This window comes from Chanos chanos, chromosome 4, assembly GCF_902362185.1.
Source record: "Chanos chanos chromosome 4, fChaCha1.1, whole genome shotgun sequence".
Lineage (NCBI taxonomy): Eukaryota > Metazoa > Chordata > Actinopteri > Gonorynchiformes > Chanidae > Chanos > Chanos chanos.
In genome coordinates this window covers 49,057,416-49,078,609 of record NC_044498.1, presented here as the reverse complement: position 1 = coordinate 49,078,609, position 21,194 = coordinate 49,057,416, and the positions used below count along the sequence as shown (strand labels likewise).

The window sequence follows — 21,194 nt, the reverse complement described above, 5'->3', positions numbered from 1 at the left end:
GGCTAAATGAATTATAATCTCAGTTTCAATCTATGTGGTGTGAAATTGCTGTGCCGTATCCTCTTAAGTTGATTTGTTTTGCTTATACTGTGAAAAATAACTCCGAATTTTTCATTGATTCTGTTGTCCCTTGGTGGACGGATGAAGTAGCTACCTATTAACGAGCTAGAGTTTCCCGACACCTCTATTTGAGTGCGTTGCTAAGACATTAGGATCGAGGAAGAAAGATCACTTTGCAAGCATGCCAGTGTGGCATTCCCTTAAGAAACGCATCTTGACAATACACAATCAACCTTAATTTAATCAAGACCGGGAAATTTTGTTCTTGTAAGCAAAAATTAACACTTCATTCCCTTTGTCGGCAGAAATTCAATACCTTACCGCTTTAAAGAACTAACAGCCCGCAGAAAATAAAATTATATCATCTGAAATCGGCCGACCATGAAATACGATTCGCGCATTATTGAAGTTAACGGCTCATTTTACCTGAACTTCAAGAGCAGACAGGCAGGATGTGCTTCGTGTGTATCACGAGAAACGCCAGAGGGCGTCATAGAATAGCTTATTTGGAGAACACTGTCACTTTGGTCTCTAAATGTTACTGCGCGTTGTCGCTTAATTTACAAAACAACCGTTTCGTTATGACATTCTGGATTGTTCATTGAGCATTATATTGTAGGCTGTCGATGAGGATGGGGGTTATATTTTATGTTTTGTGTCTTCTTGTATCAGAAAATCAGTACACATTGGTCAGAAAGAAAGTTCCACTGAGTGAACATTAGCCTTTAGAGGCATGCATCAGGGCTGACTGGTTTCAATCACATACGTAGAAATAAACTAGGTTATTCAGACCTAAACATAAGCAAAGTGTAACTAAGCTTTAAGCTACACAACAATGTTTTGATAACATGGTTTATGCCAATTTATTGCCCATGAATACATTAAGAGGCCGCCTAACACACACGAAAGGCGATGGTAACGCTAGGAAAATGCTGAGAGTATTTATGAAAGGCTCAAATAACGGTTTGTAACAGGGTTGAATTTCTGTGGTTTTCTTGAATTACAATTTGGTGCGAGAATCATGACGTAACGGCGTGCTGTAACGTACTTGCACGGGATAAATAACGTGTTTCCCCAGAAAACGAACCGCAAAACACATGAAAGTCTTATCCCGAAAAAAAAATCCACTCAAAGCTCCGAAACTCTGCTGAATTGTACACGACCTTCGATCGTTTAATACATCAGCATTTTTAAACCGCTTGGTTTCATACGCTTCGAAAGGCGCGTTCAAAGCCATCCAATAACAACTCGTCTCTCTTTTTAATCCCGCCTTTCGCGCTCTTCCTTGCAATTTGCACACATGAATTAAGTGTGCGTGTGCAAAATTAATGCTGAATTTTCAAAATTGCGGTCATTTTGAGAATCGTTTCACTTACAGTTACAACTCCCCAATATGTAAAAAAAAAATCGTTTCACTCATAAACGAAACTTAAGAGTTTTAGATTTTTGGTCCACCTCCAATTTGTCGTAGTCTACTCAGGGTAAAGCTGTGTTCAACACCAATAACCACGAAACATCTTTGCGGATAATTTAGTAAACCCGTTACACCGATATTAATCACAAACGTTTGGATCCACTTATTTTCCCAAAGCGAGAACTGAGTAGACATATAAATACAGCGTTTCAATGTAGCAAAACATAGGACTTTAGGTTAAATAAATAAAATATGATGAACATTGCAATGAAACAGGCAGCCACTCCTTTCATGAGGCAAACATAGGAGGACGCTATTAAACGTTGCATTGTCGTGAAACACTATTTCAATTGAACTCACCCCGGAAATAGTTCTGTGGGTGTTTCCATTTTTATTTCTCGTCGCGGCCTGTTCCACTGGTCGTCCTAAACTACGCACTTCACTGTGCATGGACTGCGTCCTCCCCGATTGAGGTGGCGGGAGAGGAACCGTCCAAAGTGTTAACATCTCCGGAGGTAATGAAGTCCAGCAATTATCTTTAAAACATCTAACTTAAAAGCTTCGTTAACCAGAGGACTGTATATCTGGTTGCTAATGGAAGTGGATAGTTTTGTACGGAGACGTCGGATGACAGCAGAAACACCCGGCGGAGACGCCGCAGTTGCTGGAGCTTCAGCAGGGGCAGAAATACGATGGCTCGGGGGAAGGCTCCTGGGAGTTTCGGAAGGAATAATTGGAAGTTTGTCACCTCGGATCGGAGCAGAGTCAGAACTCCATGCCATGCAACTTTATGGTCCCCAACCAGAAGCGTGCGAGAGCTTGGAACCAGACTATGAAGGACTACCGCAGGGTGCTTCTACTAGCACTCACATGTTAGCTGGTGCTGTTGCTGGGATTATGGAGCATTGCCTGATGTTCCCCATTGATTGCGTCAAGGTAACAGAGGAGCATAGCTATCTGTCACCCTGACAGGGTTATGTTGTTCGACCGAATTATATTTGCGTTGGGATTAACGGCAAATGTGCTCCAACGTCAGCGACAGTGTTTGGAAAGCTAACTAGCAAGCTAGTAAGTCGGTGTGTGCTGTTGGTGCCAAGGTCGAATTCATCTTAGGCCAGCTCAAAGCTGAACTCTCTGCACGAGTTGTTCAGAGCATTGGAAGCGGCCTTACAAAACGCCTTCAGTTAACATTATTGCACTGTAATATTGACAACGTGGTAAATGCTATCTGTTTAGATATGAGAAATATGAACAACATAGTTATCTGCAAGATAACTAACTAAGCAGAAAAGGCAGCAAACAGTTAGCAACGACCAGTTTGATAGTAGGTAGGTATACTATACAGCAAACTGGTCACAGAGGTTAATAAGAAGTTGAAACAAATACACGTTGTTTAGTATAAAGGTCGCGGGCTGCATCTTTATTTTGCAAAACGACTTTCATCCTAAAATGTTGCAGACATAGACTCGTGTTCTGGATTTTCAGAGTCTAAATCAGCCATTACTTTGGACAGTAACTTAGTTCTCTATCAGTGCTTGTCAGGATACAAGGGTCTAGAGCACGTGATGCCTCCATGCTGTGTATTTAGTATAGTTTTTGATTAACCAGATTTAGATTTGATGTTTGTCAAGTGAACACACAGACATGTAATAGCAGTGATCATAACTTTCTAGCCACCAAATGTTCTTGTTTCTCTGATTGCTTTGCTAGCTGGCCACAGGTATTCGCTCACTTCCAGACTTTCCCTTACTGTCTATCACTCATCGCTCAATGTGCATGTTTGCTTGTTAGCTCCGTTATTTCGTAGCCATTCAACTCAGCATTGCAAGTTCTGCAGTCCAAAATGAAGTGTGTTCCCGTGTACAGAAACTGAAACCTCAGTCGAGCTTTTGATTTTGTCGCAAGAGTCTGCTTATTTATATTGGTAGTCTTATCTCTTGCAGCAGCTTGTAATCTGTCGGTTGTATATTACATTAGCAACATGCTTGGAACTAACACGTGTGTAGCCCCCCCCCTTTCATCCAGTTAGTCACATGACCTTGAGAGTTTGTTGACGATCCGGTATGCTGTCGCGCAAGCGCACGGCTGCAGCCCAGAAATTTCATAACGTATAGCCTCTGATACAGTCCGCCAGTAAAATGATCAGTATTCATTTTCCTGTGAGTGACACTACAAAGCGTAATCATGGAAACTAATACATATATAGCTTACTTCAAACTTATTGTTTGTGTTTGTAAAGCATTTATAAAATGTAATATTTTGTTGAACCTTGTAGGTGTGTATTTAATACTATTTTGTTCAGAATACTTTATTTTAATATAAGGTAATGCCAGGGAGCAAAAGAAACCACTTCCTTATACAAAAACAGATCATATGGACAGTGTTGGTTATCTTCGTAATAATGAGTTCTGCATGTGCTTTTGTCCATAAACTTCACTCCTTTTTTTTTAGTGCGTTGATTAAAATCTTATTAGCTATCATTTGTTATTTCATTTGATATTAAAAGACCAGTAAAGCAAGAAACATCTTGTCGAAGCAGAGGCCTGGCCATATTGCGTGAAGAGAGGTTTTGACAGCTGTGTTTGTCAGGGGTGAAGTAAAGAGTACTTCCACAAACAAAGCCTTTCATGTCATTCACAGCTGTAGGCCTCGACCTATAGCACAGAGTGTGAATGAGTGAGTTTCTAAATAGCCTTTAAAAGGCGGACTCCTCTTATCTCCACAATTGGCACTATTCAATGCACTTAACTCATAGAGACCTCATTCCGAAAACGCATTTACCAAAATGCAATTGCGGCTTCCTGTTTTTCAGTTGAGCAGAATTCACATCTGACCTTTGTTGACCTTAATCTCTTTCTGGATGTACCCGCTCTCGGAGTTTGAGTTCCTTTAGTGGTTTGGATCGTTTGCCTTTCAGTTTCAATTTTCAAGTTCTTAAAAGGAAGCAAGAGCGTGGATAACAACTGTTGTTTGTGTTTGTTTGTTTGTTTATTTATTTATTGCCAGATACTGTCAGGTTTTACCTGTCATTCAAATGAATCGATCTTTCTCAGGTTACATTATTTAATACTATTTTGTTATGTCCTCACAGGAAGAACTTTTTAAAAGTCTGCACATGATAGTAAAGCAGAATTAATTGAGAGAGTGGGGTTTTTTTGGGGGTCTTCTTTTTTTTTTTTTAATTATTTTAAAGTCCGTTTTCTGGCTGCAAAACAACTTTCTTGAACAAATCTTGGGAAATCATTCACTGTGGTTTATGTTGCATAGTCTCGTGAAAACGTCATGCAATTGTGCCTGGAAATGGTATTACACCTTAGTTAAAGAGTCTAGTTTTGAACATGCTGTTTTCTGAGCAAACACTAGTTTGCGACACCCATGCACTGTCTAAACATTTTTGCGTGTTCCCCTGTAGAGATAAGCAAACCTGGCTAAACCAGGGGCTCACAGCAAATGGGACTGTCTGCAGAGGGGTATACACACACACGCGCACACACACACACACACACACCTGTAAAGGGGCTTGGAAGTTAGCGATCTTCAAAACTTTTCATCTCAAGAAAAACATCTGGGAATCAGTTGGATATTTGATGAGCAACTATCGGTTGTCAAATTGTTTGATTTACACTGCTTTAAACAAGTACAATGTGCCCCAGGGTTAAAAAAAACAAACAAACAAAACAAAACAAAAAAACAACTAAAACTAATAAGAGTTCTGTGTTGTAAGACTTTGTTTAACTCCAGGTATGGTCATCTGTAATTTCTCTGCAGTGAGTCTCTTTTTGTTTCTCTCTGTCTAACTAAATCCTTCATGCTCTCATGAGGATGCAAGTTGTTAATCTGGATCGTGATTAGACAAGACTGGTTTAGTGTTTTGGATGTTCAGGAAAATCTAGTGGCTTTTTAAAATTCAAGATAAGATATCCTCACGTTCTTTGGTCACCCTCTGTCCTGTATGCAAAACATGGCCGAGACAAGACCGACAGCATAGCTGTGGAAATCTCCCTGTGCCCTGAGGGCAGATAGGGTGAGACCGTAACCCGCCCAGGCATTGCTTTCCAAATCGCTGCTGCAGATTTACCTGGCAGTCTTTAGAATATACTGTTACATCACAGCTGTGGTTGTCTGGGTGGCAGTTTCTCTTAGCACCCGCCCCGCAGAGGAAAACTGCCCTGATCTGGCGTGAAGAATTCCGCCCTGCGGTTTTGTGGCGTGTCGACTTAGACGGACCTTATTCATGGGGGTTGCATTACACGTACCCACATATGTCTGGACTTGTTAGGAGTAAAAAATATGTCCATAGAAAATCGCCCGTTGTAATCATGAATGCGGTGTTGAGTTGTGTTTGCATTAGTCTGTATTTGGGGTGGGAAGGGATCCCAACAGTTGGTATGACGGGAAGAGAAGCTTAGAGGAAGTCCCAGTGTAACCTTGAGCTAACTGTTGCTCCTGTCTGTCCACCATTTCCTTCAGGGCCAATTCGTGGGCTTATCTACAGTGTTGGAGAGTCTGTTGCAACTCATTAGTATCAGTAATGCTATGTTAGACTTTGTCCTGTCTATAAGGCGCAGTGATAGCTTGTACAGTTCCTGGACAGACAGACAGTCAGTGACTGAAAATACTTCAGAAAATTAATCATACATTTTATTTCTCATCCCACCCAAACAAAATACGAGAACTTTGTGATATCATCATCTAAAACTTCATGTATGTATCTAAAATAGACACTAGTGAGTAACTTGATGGTGAATTGCGCGACGTAATGCAGATAAGACGATTCAGTCTTTCATTGTTTCATCCTACTCTTTCCTGTTTGCGACGCCATTTCAGAGTTGCGGTCTAATTTGCCTTTTTTTTTTTTCCTTTCTTTCTTTCAATCACAGACACGGATGCAGAGCCTGCAGCCAGACCCAGCCGCTCGCTACCGTAACGTGATGGAGGCGCTTTGGCGTATCGTAAGGACAGAGGGCATCTGGAGACCCATCCGCGGCCTCAACGCCACAGCTGTGGGGGCGGGGCCGGCTCACGCGCTCTACTTCGCCTGTTACGAGAAGCTAAAAAAGACCCTGAGCGATGTCATCCACCCAGGAGCTAACAGTCATGTGGCGAATGGTACCACTTACCCAAACACCCCCACCCCACCCCTTTTCTACAACAGTGTCTTGTCACTCTCGAACCAAAATGTGTTGCTTACGCCGTAACTTCTCATGTCTCACCTGCTCTAGTGCAGCCTCTCGCTTAGCTTAACCGATAAAACCTGGTTGTCCCTCACTGATTTGTCTTTCTTTTAAGCGATCTTGGATTCTAAAAGAAATAAAGTCTTCTTTCGTTTACTTGACATACAAAATGATTTTTAAGTTTCAGAGATAATGTGTGATTTTTGGGTTTTTTTGTTTGTTTTTTCGACCTTTGGGCGTCTAGGAGAGTTTTAGCCTGCTCTCTCTCTCTTTTTTAAGCTACACCTACGGTTTGTGTCGTCGAGCCGTAGATGTGCGGCCGTCCCCAGTAAAAACGAACGTGGATACGCTCTAAAGCGATTGTTCTTACACTGATCTGAGGTCAGACCAAAGAGCAGCGTTGGGGAACTGCCAGTCCTGTTGACCTCTTTCAAGTAGCGGTAGTTCAGCAGAGGTAGCATTCTGCAGATGGGGGTAAAGTCCAAAAATAACCCTAAGAGCACCCCCTACATCATAAATCAGCCCACTGCATGTGTATGTAAGGAACTCTCTCCAGTGACGGGACAGCTTTTTAAAGAACGACTGCAGTTTGTTTCCTGCTTACTCACTTTTAGCTTTCGATATGAGCGGTCATTTCAAATGAAATCACTCAGTCTAAGCTATTTCGACAGTTTTTTGTATTGTTTTTTTTTAGTTGTGGAGCAAAAGGAAACTTTAGCAAGCGAATTAAACCCACAAATGACGTACAAATTTACACCACTGGCATAAAGAGATTTCTTTGAGCCTCTTAGAGGAAGTTATTTATGAGCATAGGTACCACCGTGCTTAGAGTAAAAGGTTTTTTTGTTTGTTTGTTTTTTGGGTGTCCCCCCCCCCCGCCTCGCTCCTAAACAGCCATTGAGTGTGAGACATTTAGCTTTGGGTGTTTTCCACCGTCTGGTTTTAAATCCGTGGTGAATCCGATGGTTGGTGTTGCTCTGCCTTTTCTCTCTCTTCTCTCTCTCTTTTTTTTTTTTTTTCTCTCCCCCCCCCCCCCCCATTTTGTTTTTCTAGGTCATGTTGGGAGTGGGTAAGTAGCTCCTGGCATGCCCTCCAATCTAAGGTTCCCATCAGCGCCGTACGGAAGGAGACCCAGGCTGTTAAACGACAGAATAGCGTTCTCTGGACACGGTTTCGCCCCATCTGTAGTCCCCCTGTTCCCTCTCTATCATTGTCACCTGTCAGCCTCATTGATAAGATACAGTGGCACAGTTCACCGTAGTTGCTATGAACCTTGTTCCCTTATTCTCAGCTACTGTAGCAGAGTCTAGCAGTTTGTTACCAGAACCGTGCTATTAAAACACACCGCATTGTCATAGGAAAGCCCATGTATAAAATACGAGAATGTTCTGGCAAGAGCTGTCAAACAGCCAGGCAGCTTTCTGGGAAGCCCCCCGGTTACGGCCAGCAGCCGGTATCCGTAAATGGGAGAGAATTAGAACAAAAGATTCTTTTCTACGCCCACCCACATCCCCCACCCCCCACCCCCCCCCCCACACACCCCACCCCGCATTCTGTGAAACTTATTCAGCAAATGCTTAGCGTCCCTCCTGAATCAGCTGGAGCAGTGTTTGGTTTCTGTTAGCTGAGGTCTGCAGAGACCTGTGTGTGGGTGGGACTGAGGCTGTAGTCTGGGGCTGGATCTAAGCTCCATGTGAACTGGGCTCGTCTCTCTGTCAGATGGCCCCTCCCTTTTGTGTCTCCATGGATTCTCCAGTTGATGCTCATGTCTGAGGGTTTATTTTGCAGGAACTGCAGGATGCGTGGCAACGCTGCTTCACGACGCTGCTATGAACCCAGCAGAAGGTACACACACACACATACACACACACACACACACATACACACACACACACACACACACACACACCCACACACACACACACCCCCACATACACACACACACACACATACACGCGCACGCACGCACACACATACATACACACACACACACACACAAAATCCAACTTGAATATTATTGTCATTTACCACAAATGAAATGAGACATTTTTAGTTAACTATAGTGACAGCAGTGGAACTTGCCCCGCAGAGAGATTTTTAGGCCCCAAAATTCTTTGGATCAAATTCACAACAAACTGTTTAATAAAACAGGCTTTCCCAAATTTTGCAAATTTTAGGTCAGCACCACAGTTTTGGTTTTTCCTTGTTCCAACAAGGAAAAACCAAACCCTGCTCCAGTGACCTGATGATTTGAATCAGTCATATTGGAGCAGGAAGAATGCTGTGAGCTTAAGGGAATGAGGTCTTTTGAGAAATACTGGTCCTGCAGCATCGAGAGCAAAGGGAGTCAAGCTGTTTCTCCTCCACACCACTAGGTGGCAGACAACATATGTCTAGTCGTCCGACTACGTCCTAATAGACAGAGAGCAGGGACGTGACTAATATGAGTCCTCCGGGAGCATGTTGCCCTTGCTGTAAAAACCCAGCTGTTCAGCGTTGTATAATTGGAAACCCTGTAGTGAAAGAGCCGGGCCAACACGAGTCCTGGCAGGAGTGCGTGTGTATTAGCGGTCTTCAGGTCCAACACTAACAAGTCCAGGTGTGAGTTAGAGGACAGCCTTGCACACCTGCTCTGGTACTTTGAAGTTAATGAGCGGGTTTGGTCTTCCAGGACCTTCCACTCCCTGTAGACTGCCAAGGCTGCGCGTCCAACGCGAGTCACGTTTCATCAGGCTGTGTCCGGGGGAAACGGCCTGTGTCGACTTTAATGAACGAGACCGATTTGCCTTTGATGCTCTGACTGGGTTTCAACTCTGACCCTCTGTGTTTTGACTGGGGGTGGTTTTATCACTTGCTAAACATCTCTTCCATTTCTTGTTTCCTTTGTTTTCTCTCGCATGGCCGTCCGCTTGTGGATCTGGACGACAATGACCGCCCTCCCCCCAGTGGTCAAGCAGCGGATGCAAATGTATAACTCGCCGTACCGCGGCGTTCTGGACTGTGTTCGCGCCGTGTGGCAGAAGGAAGGCGCCGGAGCGTTCTACCGCAGCTACACCACGCAGCTCACCATGAACGTGCCCTTCCAGGCTCTCCACTTCATGACCTACGAGTACCTGCAGGAGCTCATCAACCCCCAGAGACATTACAACCCCTCCTCCCACATGGTGTCGGGCGCGTTGGCGGGAGCGATCGCCGCCGCCGCCACCACCCCGCTGGACGTTTGCAAGACGCTGCTGAACACGCAGGAGTCGCTGGCCTTGAGTTCGCTCGGCCAGGGCCGCGGGGGAGGGGCGGGACACATCTCCGGCCTCGCCCACGCCTTCAGGACGGTTTACAGGCTGGGCGGGGTTCCCGCCTACTTCAAAGGCGTCCAGGCGCGCGTCATCTACCAAATGCCCTCGACCGCCATCAGCTGGTCCGTCTACGAGTTCTTCAAGTACGTCATCACCAAGCACCAGCACGAGAAACGCCGCGCCCACAGGGATGGCGAGAAGTAGCGGCCGACGCTCGCGCTCTCGTTCGGTCCCCGTCGCCGGAGCTGCGGCACCCCGGGTTCTCGCTTCATCTCTTCTGTGTACTCCCTCGTTCACTGTAACATGAGCAGACAGCCAGCGCTATAGAGAGGCAGAAAGAATGAATGATTAACGCACATAGAGAATCCCCCCCAAACCCCCCTCCCCCCACTACCACGTTTCACTACCAAAAGTTCAGTTTGCTTCTTATGGAGATAAGTTAAAAGAAAACAAAGATTTCCATGTATGGCTCAGCAGAAAAGCCCAGTCAATACACTGTGTTAGGCAGTCTAAATCTTGGCATTGTCTAGGCATTGTCGGTGGTTATTTTTGCACTTCCATGTGTAGGATCACTAAGTTTTATTTTTTTTTAATGTAATTCTGACTGAAGACCACTAGGAGGCATCAAAGCCCTCTTTAGAGAGGAGAGAGAAAAAAGGGACGAGGTCAAAAACAACGAAAAAGGTGGGGAGGTGTTTCTTTTAAGTGGATGGCAATTTATATTTCCAGTACCTGGAAATACAGATTTTGCAAGTTTCACTTTTTGGAACATTCTCATCCCAGTATGTGAAAGAGGAAGGCTGTTTGAATTGACATAATACGGTGATGACAATTTCAGAGGAAACCAGATCAAATTTTATTTGGACCCATAGACCTTTGTATTAATTTATTACAACCATCTGCTGAATTGTGTTCAGAGGAAAATTATTATGACTTTTTTTTTTTATTATTATTTGTTTGTTTTTTGCATTTCCATTATATCAGCCCTCATCCCTGATGGAAAATTCACTGATCTAGAAAGTATATATTGAAGCATATTTGTATATTTGTTTTGCTTAATTGCCTAGAATTTGAATCAGATATCTGTCATGTTGAGATCTGATTATCGATCAATAAATAAACAAACAAACTCCCTAGGAAAAATTGACCCTGGATAACTATAAAGGAAATGTTATGAGGTGAATGTTTGAGTTGGTCTGAATTTGCAGGATAATTTATGGAGTTATTATGCTTGGAGAACAAATGATACAATATTGCAGGAAATATACATGGATTTTGTTTTGCTCTTAAAAAATTTTTTTTGCCCTCCTCAAAATGGTTGTCAGTCCTTCGTAATGTCATGGAGTACAGAATTGTAACAGCTTGAATCACTGAACCCACAATGTTTAGAATATTTCATCCAATAAACTTGACTGCATTTATTTCCATCAAAATGGTCAAAGAAGAGTTTCAGAGTTTTGTTCTTTCTCTTTACTTCTCTTAAAACCCGACCGTATGGCTGAAACGCGTTGGGCCGTTGGTCATTACAGAATAAGTCTCGTGAACCTTTGTCTGAGTGCCCATGTGAATCCATTTTCTCAGCTTTCAATAAATTCCCACTGCATTGGTTGCTGCTACCTGCATAAGCTGAATTAAGTTATGATTTGCTAGTTGTAAATGTTTTTTTTAGGAGCCTGTTTGACTGAGAGAAACTGCTTAGACCCATGTGACGCGTTCCTGATGTGTTTTACTCCGTTGGCTTCGGTTCTTAATTTGAAAACAGAGTAGCGCACTTAAAAGAAAGTTCTAGACTGTTTGAAATGATTGCACTACTGTAAAAACATCAACTGAGAGTTGTCTGCGGATCCTGTCTTGTGTAAGGAATCAATGCCAGTGAATTAATCCATCTCTTTGCCCCTCAGAGTAGAGCTATTTGGATTTGTTTTATTTTTCCTTGTCTTGGTGTATACACAGATATACCACCCTGGTGTTGTGCTTGCATGTCAAGAGTTGTTTGCTCCTCTTGTTATAGGAGGAGCAAGTCTTGTAAGTAAAAGGGAGAGTTGAAAGGATCTCCGTTGGTGGCAGGTTCGCTGTTTGGTCTAAGATGCAGGTGCACATGTGACCTTTGACCTCAGATGTCCTGACATGTGCCAAGGTTGCCTGCGGGGCCGACTGTTGGCTGCTGCCTCCGCGTTCTCTGCCCCCGCTGAACGTGATGGCGGGAGAAAGGGGAGAGGACAGATGAGAGGTGATTGGTTGACCTTGCGGTCGAGCAGCTAGGCCAGACTGAACATGAACTTGGCTCCCTGAATTCTGGAACTGCTTCAGCGGTCCAGGTGGCAAGGGCCGATCCTCGGGAGTGAAATGAGAGGACTCTTGGATGTTTAGAGAGGAGCTCAGGGTGCTGTCAATCACAGAGGAAGAGAGAGAGAGAGAGAGAGACACAAGGACATGGCTGCTTCTCATTCAAAATATGTGAGACATCCACAAAATCAGGAATACTGCCAAGAGAACACCATTTGAGTATTCAAATCTGTTGGAGCGTAGAGAAAAAAAACTGAAAACAAAACAGTAAGCACTCATTGAAAAACACTCGTCGCTCGTGTTTTAAAGTGAATCGATTACAGTTAAAAAGGATGGCGCACATATTTCTCGCAAAAATTTCGGCACTAATTACCAATACGATTCTCACATTCTATGACACGAAACACGTCTTAAAATCAGCACACCAACAGGTGAGTTCCCATAGCCACGCGAGAGATCTAACAGTCTTAGAAAGCGATTGGCGTCTGTATCGGAGGGCCACAGAAATAGCGAAAATATTCAATATGTCGAGCAGAATATGTTTTTGATAAGAAAAATTATGACTGCATGTGATGAATAAGGGAAAAATGGACACCGTAATGAGGAACAGCAAAGCTTACTGCTGAGATGTTCTCACACAACTACATCTGCATGTCTGTAACTCAATCACAAAAAAGGGTACGTCATGAGATTTATGGAGCTGATATGGAAAACGGCGCTCACTATTCAGAAACCAAAGTCAGTTCACACAAAGTCAGAACTTAAAGCAAAGAGCAGAAAACCTGGTCAAGGACTTCTAAAGTATGACTTGATAGATTATGTTTTTACTCTGGTTTTCCTACATCTGGGAAGGGGAAATTTGGAAAAAAGGAAACCTTCAAGTCGCGCTGCGTATTACCAGCTGTTCGACATGAGTTAGCTCTGTTATGGTATGGGAAGTCATCGTGTGCAAGTCATAGTGCATGCTACAATTATGGCGAAAGAGATTAAAGCCGCTTGAGGCGAAGTGGTGTATCTTACAGAGCAAACACTGTCACTTCAAGATGCTCCTGTATTCCAAGGAAAAATGGCTTTCGGGCACAATATGAAACAGACTGAAGAATAGACTCTAGAACAACACGATCAAGTCAAATACGTTTCGCGGCCTCGCCAAACGCCCAGCTTCACTGTGCTCTTTCCAAAGTGACTGTGAAATGAGGCATGTAGAGCAGATTTTTTTTCTCTGCTTTTATCTCTCAAAGACCTTGAAGTCGTCGAATATCCCCCCTAAAAATAGCTGAAAACGTTTATATTGGTATTCAAAGCAGAGCTGAAGTGTGTTCCACGTTCTCATTGGTTTATAAATCTAAAGTTTTCGTTTCTTTTTCTGTTCCTCGTCTTTCTCTAGCATTACAATTTTTCAACATTTTAAACGTTTGAAATGCTAGCCTAACCAAAAACATACTTTTTAGCTACGTTTCCTAAGGCTGTTATGATTGCATGACGTGCACGTCCAAAGCAGAAGATCTATATTGTGAGTTTGGATCTTCTAAACAAACGCTGCAGGACTATGCAGGACTCGGAGATCACTGACAACCCCCAGTCATCTGTTCAAAGAATGACGTTAGCCTTTTCAGTCACTGTTTGGTAAATTACAGTACCTTTTTTTTTTTTTAAGGGTTTTCATAAGGCAAGAACGTGTAGGAGCAGAGGATGATGTTGATTTAATGATAATTGAAAAAGATGGCCTCTGATCTGTTCACTCATAGTTAGTGTAAACATTCTGCAGACATTGTGGTCATCGTGGATTAAAATGTCTGGGAAGCTTTGCAGCCTGTTTCCATTCAAATCTTTGTTGTGAGGCACGACATTATGCTTTAACTCTCATTACACACACACACACACACACACACACACACACACACACACACTGGAACTCCTGTCAGCCAGACACCTGTTCAAACAGGGAGTGTTAATGAGGTGTCTTTGTGTGTCTGAGTGTGTGTGTGACGGGGTGCTTTGCCCCGCCCCAGCCTCCGTTTATTTCTCTCCTCCCATCCGTAGCGCGGGCGGCCAGCACGAGCTTGTCCACAATGCTACTGATGAGTTCCCTCACAAGAGAGACTGGAAAGGGATTATGTGGAGGTGTTTCTGGTTCCCATGGCACAAATACACATGCCTTAAGAAGTTCTTTTTCGGGAGCAGTCAAGAATGGAAAAATTTTAAAGTAGGTATTTGTGCGGAATTAGGTGGTGTTAGTCGTGTTAAAAAGGTTGGAGTCTAAGGAAATGTTTGATCAGCTGAGTCACAGGAACTGAATCTATTCTCTTAAGTGAGACAAGGTGCGAATGTGTGTGTGAGAGAGAGAGAGTGTGTGTGTGTGTGTGTGTCAGTGAATGCGTACGCTGCTCCTCGTCTTTCGACTGATGACAGACGGCGGAGTGTTTGCTTTTTCTTCCATTTCTAATAAAGGGCTCTCACTCTTTCTGAGAGAGTGGGTTTGTCTCAAGGAGTCTCATTGCTTAGGTTTTTTTTTTTTTTTCTTTTTTACCTCACTCATGTTTTGCTCTCTCTCTCTCTCTCTCTCTCTCTCTCTCTCTCTCTCTCTCTCTCTCTCTATCTATCTATCCATCTCTCAGGTGAAATCTTTAAGAAAATAGAATATAGAACGCATAACATTTGATGTCTTACTAAATAATCGGATGTTTCTGTTCTTCTCTCTTCAGGAGCTCACGTTAAACCTGTGACACTGAACAGATTCTCGCACACCTTGAGGCCTTGTATCCAACTTTAGCTTTAGAAGTCTGAAGCCCAGTTCAGCCCTCTGTTCTAAACACAGAGCCTCAGATACCAGATACGTTTCTTATGACCAAAACTCTGATTTTGTCTATTAAATCCAATTCTCTGGATTTGGGGGGGGGCAATACATTTCCTGTGGTAATTCATTGTTATTGTTCTAGAGCTGTACCATTAGTGCTGCGTTTGTGCCTGTAGTAACCTTTGACCTCTTAACGTCCCCAGTTTTGACTGGAAGGCCATACGACTGTGAACTTTAAATGGAGGAAAGGGGGGCTGTCTGCAGCACGCTCGACCTCCCTCCCTCCCTCTCTCTCTCTCTTTCTCTCTCTCTCTCTCTCTCTCTCTGCCTCTCTCTCTCTCTCTCCCTCCCTCCCTCTCCCTCTCTCTCTCTCTCTCTCTCTCTCTCTCTCTCTCTCTCTCTCTCTCTGGATGTGCACAGCATGGTCTAATCTAAACTATTTAGTCTGGGTTGAGAATCCACACAGTCTTATTGTTGCTGCTGTTGAGAAACTGATGGCTCTTGGTGAACAGGAGCCCTTTTGGGTAGAATATGAAATAGGTTTCTAAACATCCACTCATCAGAAGAGATATACAAACCTCAGGTCTAAATGGCATTCAAAACTGGTCACTGGATAAATACCTCACCAACCTTTTTTTTTACTACCTGTCATCACATTTTTTCCTGTCTAAGCCTTTTCTATTTTTCTAAATAATAATACACCGGGGTATCAGGTTGCTGACTTCATATTGATTTTTGGTTCTGGTTTAGTGACTTGTATGAAAACAATGTTCTTTTTTAGCTGGAGATTATAAGATAAGCATGTCATCTTTTTTTTTTTTTTTTTTTTGTTTTGGATGAAATACTTTTCTTCTTGGGACGTTTAACCGGAGGAAATCCATGTGACTGTGCATGTGTGTGTGTGTGTGTGTGTGTGTGTGTGTGTGTGTGAGGAGCATAAGGACAAGCTGACACATAGTTTTGACAGCAGTTACAGGCAGGCCTGCAGGCTGCGGGGAAGACCCATTGTTTACCCGGCTCTCCGGCGCTGATCCGCTTTCACTGCCACCTTTCGTTTGTTTTCATTCCCGGCAGCCGACACCTCTCCACTCTTATCTCTCTCCGTGGCAAATCCACCCCTTCCCTCTCTGAAGAGCACCTTCCAGGTTGTCTCTCCCTCTGCCCTCCGCAGTGCAGGAGGAGGTCTCTCGGTAATCGGGCCCTGAAACGCAGGCTTATCTGGGTGGATAGCCACCTGTGAGCCCTTCGGTCAGAACGAAACCTCCTGCTCCTGCATGCTGCCGCACCCCTGACTGTGTTTGTTTTGCTCCTCTCCTCTGAATCTTCATTAGCTGGCGTAGTTTTGAGGGTGTTTGTATCTGCATGTGTGTGTGTATATATATATGTGTGTGTTTGTGTGTGTGTGTTCCATTGCTGGACAACCAGTTTCTGTTCCTTTTGTTTCTCCAAATAAAGCCAGACACGGTGGCCTTGGAGATAGCGTGTAGTGTAAGGGAGTGATTCTGATTCTGAGGATGCATAAAAGAATACACGTCGCAGTTGGTAAGAGAACTCTCCCTATCTGTTTTACAGCAGAAAAAAAAACCCCAAAACAAAACAAAACGAAAAACACTGGCACCTTCGCCGGGTCTGCAAAGTAGCGAGCTTCAGTAAATAATTACAGTTGTAATGTGCGGCTGATAAACGGAGATCCGGTTCGAGGGTACTTACCCACAATAACAATGATTTCAGCCTCGCTCCAGTCCAGAGAGACGTACGCTCGTCTCTCTCTCTCTCTCCGTCAGTCCCCATCCCCTCGCTGCACCATCGCACCACCCACCCGCCCCCAAGACGTTTCACTTAAACACTCTTACAGTAGCCACGGAGACAAGACACGGTTCTCCTGTTGGACGTAATGAGTGTATAACAGCCTTTTCTTTTGACAAGGCTTTCGATCACGTCTTGCCGCCTGCTCGCAGAGCCAGCGACGGAGAGAGAGACATTGTGGCGCCCAGCGCCCAGTGTGTACATTAACTGCAGACACGCGGCTCTCTGGATAACGGGTAAGCCTTTTCGCTGGAGGCTGGAATCTGGCGGATGTGGACGAGTCGCGTTGCCACGGCGCAGGCCCCCGAAGGAAAAAACCCATCGTCCAGGTTGTTCGGCGAGTGGAAGAGAGGCTCTCAGGGCTGGCTTGTCTAAATAAGCCATGACAGAGTAAGGCTCTCCCCCCTACATTAGACGGCCAGCCTTTCACTTATCTCCTGCAGACTCCTGCCTGAACACAAACCAGGGGCTGACGCATCATCGTAGAGCCTAATCTCTAATGCTGGAGACAGCGAAAACAGCAAATCGCCCCCCCCCGTCCTCCTCATACACACATACACACACAAAATGCCCCCAAAAAACCTGCAACCAAAAGGCTGAACCTTCAATCACAATTAGTTTTTAGCGCGTTAAAGAGCGTTAAATCTAACTTCCTATCCTCATGAACACGCATAATAATTGTCTATTCATTCTGTTGGAAACTACATAAGCAGACAAGTACGATAATACATTTTTGTGTCATTAACAACCCAGTTATCAATCCTCGAACAACCTCTGCTGTCCTTAACCAAACAATCTGTCAACTGATCTCTGAAAATCATCAGTTCATTCACAATAAACACCCTCACATCCACTGCTCAGGTCCTCAGAGACCCACACCTCCTCTGTACTGTGTGCGTGTGTGTGTGTGTGCGTGTGTGTGTGTGTGGGGTACTGTTTTGGAAACCGGAGCTTCGGGTCACAGCCCCTCACAGCATGCACCTGTGGAGGAGACCACTGACATTCTGGGTAAAAATCAAGGTCCTTAAGCCACGTGCTCTGTACTGGGAGGGGAGGAGAGCAGGGGAGGAATGTGCCCTCTTCGTGTGCGCCTCTGCTCCCCTCAGGCACTACTGCCTGCCCCGCCAGGATCCATGCTGACAGATAGTGTAACACCCCCCCCCCCCATCTCTCTCTCTCTCACACACACACACACACACACACACATGCACACACATTCTCAAACCTCCATCTGGCCTTGGAGAAGACATGGATCAGCGCTAGGCTTAGTAGCACTGACAGTCTATGCCACACAGCAGTCGTTAGTTACCACATACAGTCCTGTGCGTGTTGGCACACTTTTGATTTGAGGCTTTGGGGTCGTAAGATTTCAGACATAAATGAAGACATTTACGTTATATTTTTCGACAGTCGCTTTGCCGAGCAAGGGAGTATAAATCATTCACAGGTGGTAACACAAGGCGTCACACTGAAATATATACGTGACAAACAAAACAAACAAACAAACAAACAGAGCTGTCGTCGATTTGTAAGCACGTTTAACGCTTCAGGGGTAAGATATGAAAGACATAAGAGAGACGGGCGGCATCTCTCCAGCTCTCTCCACTGTCTGGGTTAAGAGGGTTTTCCGTACAGAGAGTGTTTCTTGACAGAGTGGCTGTTTTTTTGACTCACCTGCATCCTCCCAAAGATAGCACATAAAGCTTTATTGCTTAAGAAAGGAGCAGATTAATCTGTCTGTCTGTTTGTCTGTCTGTCTGTCTGTCTGTCTGTCTATCTGTTTGCCTGCCTGCCTGTCTGTCTCTCAGTGCCAGCCCGATGTGAGAATGTATGACATCTGTGTCTGGCTGTCTTGGCTCATGTACAGTGTTATGAAAGATGGAGCTTTCTGCCCAGGATTTGGCAAGCTGTATACTGAATAGCTAAAAAGCAGCACTGGGCACGAGATGTGTGTGTGTGAGGGTGTGTGTGTGTCCGTGCGTGTGAGTGTCTGTGTGATTGCATGTCTGTGTGGGTGAGAGAGAAAAGGTGTTTTGATTTCTCTGTTGTACTCTTCAACAGACAACCTTTGTCTTTGAAGACCAGTGGGCATCCTTCATTGGAATGTAAAAAAAAAAAGTCTAGTGTCTGCTGTGCGGAACACAACTCTATTTTTGCACCTAAATCACTCCACTGCACTGCATTTCAAGCTCTGTTCATTTAAAATATTAAAATATTTGTTTACTCCAGATTGTGATGGATCAAAGATATCTTGTACCATGAAGAGGTGTACAGGCTGAATATCTTTATGATTTCGTTTTACTCATACAGAGCTTTTGTTTATGAGTTTTTATTTCATTCAATTTAATGTTATCAGTTTATTACAAACAACATTAATGTATCCCTCAGGTAAATGCACGGTGTAAAAACAACACCCTCTCTGACAGTGTGGACCGAATTTGGAATCAACCCAGATCTCCATTATAGACCACAAGAAGCCATTTAGACAGAAGTAAAACACCTAAAAGCTAAAAAAAAAAAAAGAAAAAAAATGTTGAATTATTAATCTTTCCACCAGACTCATTTGTGATTTTTGGTTGGTCACAACCCATTTGAAACGAACAAGAGAGCAGAAATCTTCACTAAAAATGTGACACGTAAATTAATCTTTCATTTAAAATACATCTGTTGGACCAAGATAGCTATTAATCAAATGGACTATACACATCTTTGCAATTTTCATTTAAAAGAGCCAAGCTTTCAATCATGAGGCTTTATGTGTTTTAAACATTGATGCATTCCTAACGCTAATCTGATCATTGGCTGCTCTCCAGATGTTTTTTTTTTTGCTTGGCCCCTTTATTAAGCAATACAGTGGATACCCAAGTCATGGTAAAACGCCCTGAAAAGATAACAGACCATTAAGCTTGTGCCACTTCTATTCACTATACATTTAAAATAGTATAGAAATTGTAAATGACCTATTCAAAATTTTGTTTTCACTTAAAAAAAAAAAAAAAGTCACACTAGTGTGCTCACAGAGGACGGAAGGTCAGTTTCGCTGGTGGAGAGAAAAGGGACAGAATATTTTTGACGACGTTGCTCTCTTTTTTTTTGGGGGGGGGGGGGTTTCTACGGGTGGCTAAGATAGTAATTAATCTCTCTCAGGTTTTAGATTTACTTGACTGCAAATGTTCATTTAAAATTAATACGTTTTCTTGGTGGTGAAAGAGAACATAACAAAACGGCCCTACTGCAGGTCTCAGCAAAGCATGATGAATCGCACGGTTGTTTCTCGGTTTCGCACTAAACCAAGCCAGAACTTAAATGGGCCATAAGATATCTCTAAGTGTGTGGCGGCACTCAGGTGGCACTCTGCATAGTTTGGACGGTAAGAGTGGAGCTTGGGTTGCAGGGAATGCAGCGAATCAGAAACACAGGAAAGGGGCATGCTCGCCATCCAAAGCTGGACCCTTTTTTTTTGTTTTTTTTTTTTGGGGCGTGGTTGGGGTGTACTGCGGGATGTGGGGAGTTGAAAACCTTTTGGCAGGTTTGGGGATACTAGTTTGGGGATGCTAGCAGAACCAGCTCAAGAGCCCCCCCTTCCCCACACCCCACACCTCACACCTAAACCCCAAAGGCATGGAACTGTGGAAGGATAAGCTACAGCTGGCTTATCAGTGTTTCTGGATGGACTGTGAACAGTGTGTGTGTGTGTGTGTGTGTGTGTGTGTGTGTGTGTGTGTGTGTGTGTGTGTGTGTGTATGTATGTGGGTGCAAGTGTGCGTGTCTTTGGTCTGAATGTATGAAACGAGATACTTCACACTTCTCATCAAATAAAAGAAACTCATGCAAGGCTGGCCGTGAATAGACAGTCCCCCACCCCACCCCCCCCTCAATAAATCCAGTTGTTTATACTTTTAAGGCACTACTAATGGTCTCTAGTCTGCAAGGTACAGTGAATGGTCTTGCACTGGTGAACTTGATATATTAACACCACACAAAGTGTTGGCATCTACGCATAAGAAAACCTTTCGTGATATTGAAAAGGGGGAGATCAGTCTAATGAGCTCATTTTGCTTGGCTTTTTCGTGGATGTTATTACTTACCTGTGTAAAAATTGAGCTCTATTTGAATGAAGATTAACTAAAATGAAAAGTCAGGAAATGTTTTTGTTATGCTATAGGGACGTCGGGCGCGAGAGGATTCGCAGCTTGTTTGGATTTTAAAATGGCAAGCTGGTGAAGAGACCTTGTTGTCTTTTACTGCAGATCTGGGGTCAGTTTTGAGGTTTAGTTTATTATTAGCATGGGTGCTGAGGCTATGCAAGATAATTATCCTGGTTTACCCCGGCACTTTTCTTAACACAAATGACTTGAAAACAA

The 21,194-nt window shown here is 43.8% G+C and overlaps 1 protein-coding gene across 1 annotated transcript; it reads left to right on the top strand.

Annotated features, from left to right (window-relative positions):
* Positions 1-1,902: 1,902 nt before the first annotated feature.
* Positions 1,903-11,382, top strand: slc25a28 (solute carrier family 25 member 28). The gene is made up of 4 exons (XM_030772755.1): positions 1,903-2,410; positions 6,355-6,583; positions 8,437-8,493; positions 9,595-11,382. The coding sequence occupies exons 1-4, from the start codon at positions 2,069-2,071 to the stop codon at positions 10,143-10,145; spliced, it is 1,179 nt and encodes a 392-aa protein (XP_030628615.1). The 5' UTR covers positions 1,903-2,068; the 3' UTR covers positions 10,146-11,382.
* The last annotated feature ends 9,812 nt before the right edge of the window (positions 11,383-21,194 follow it).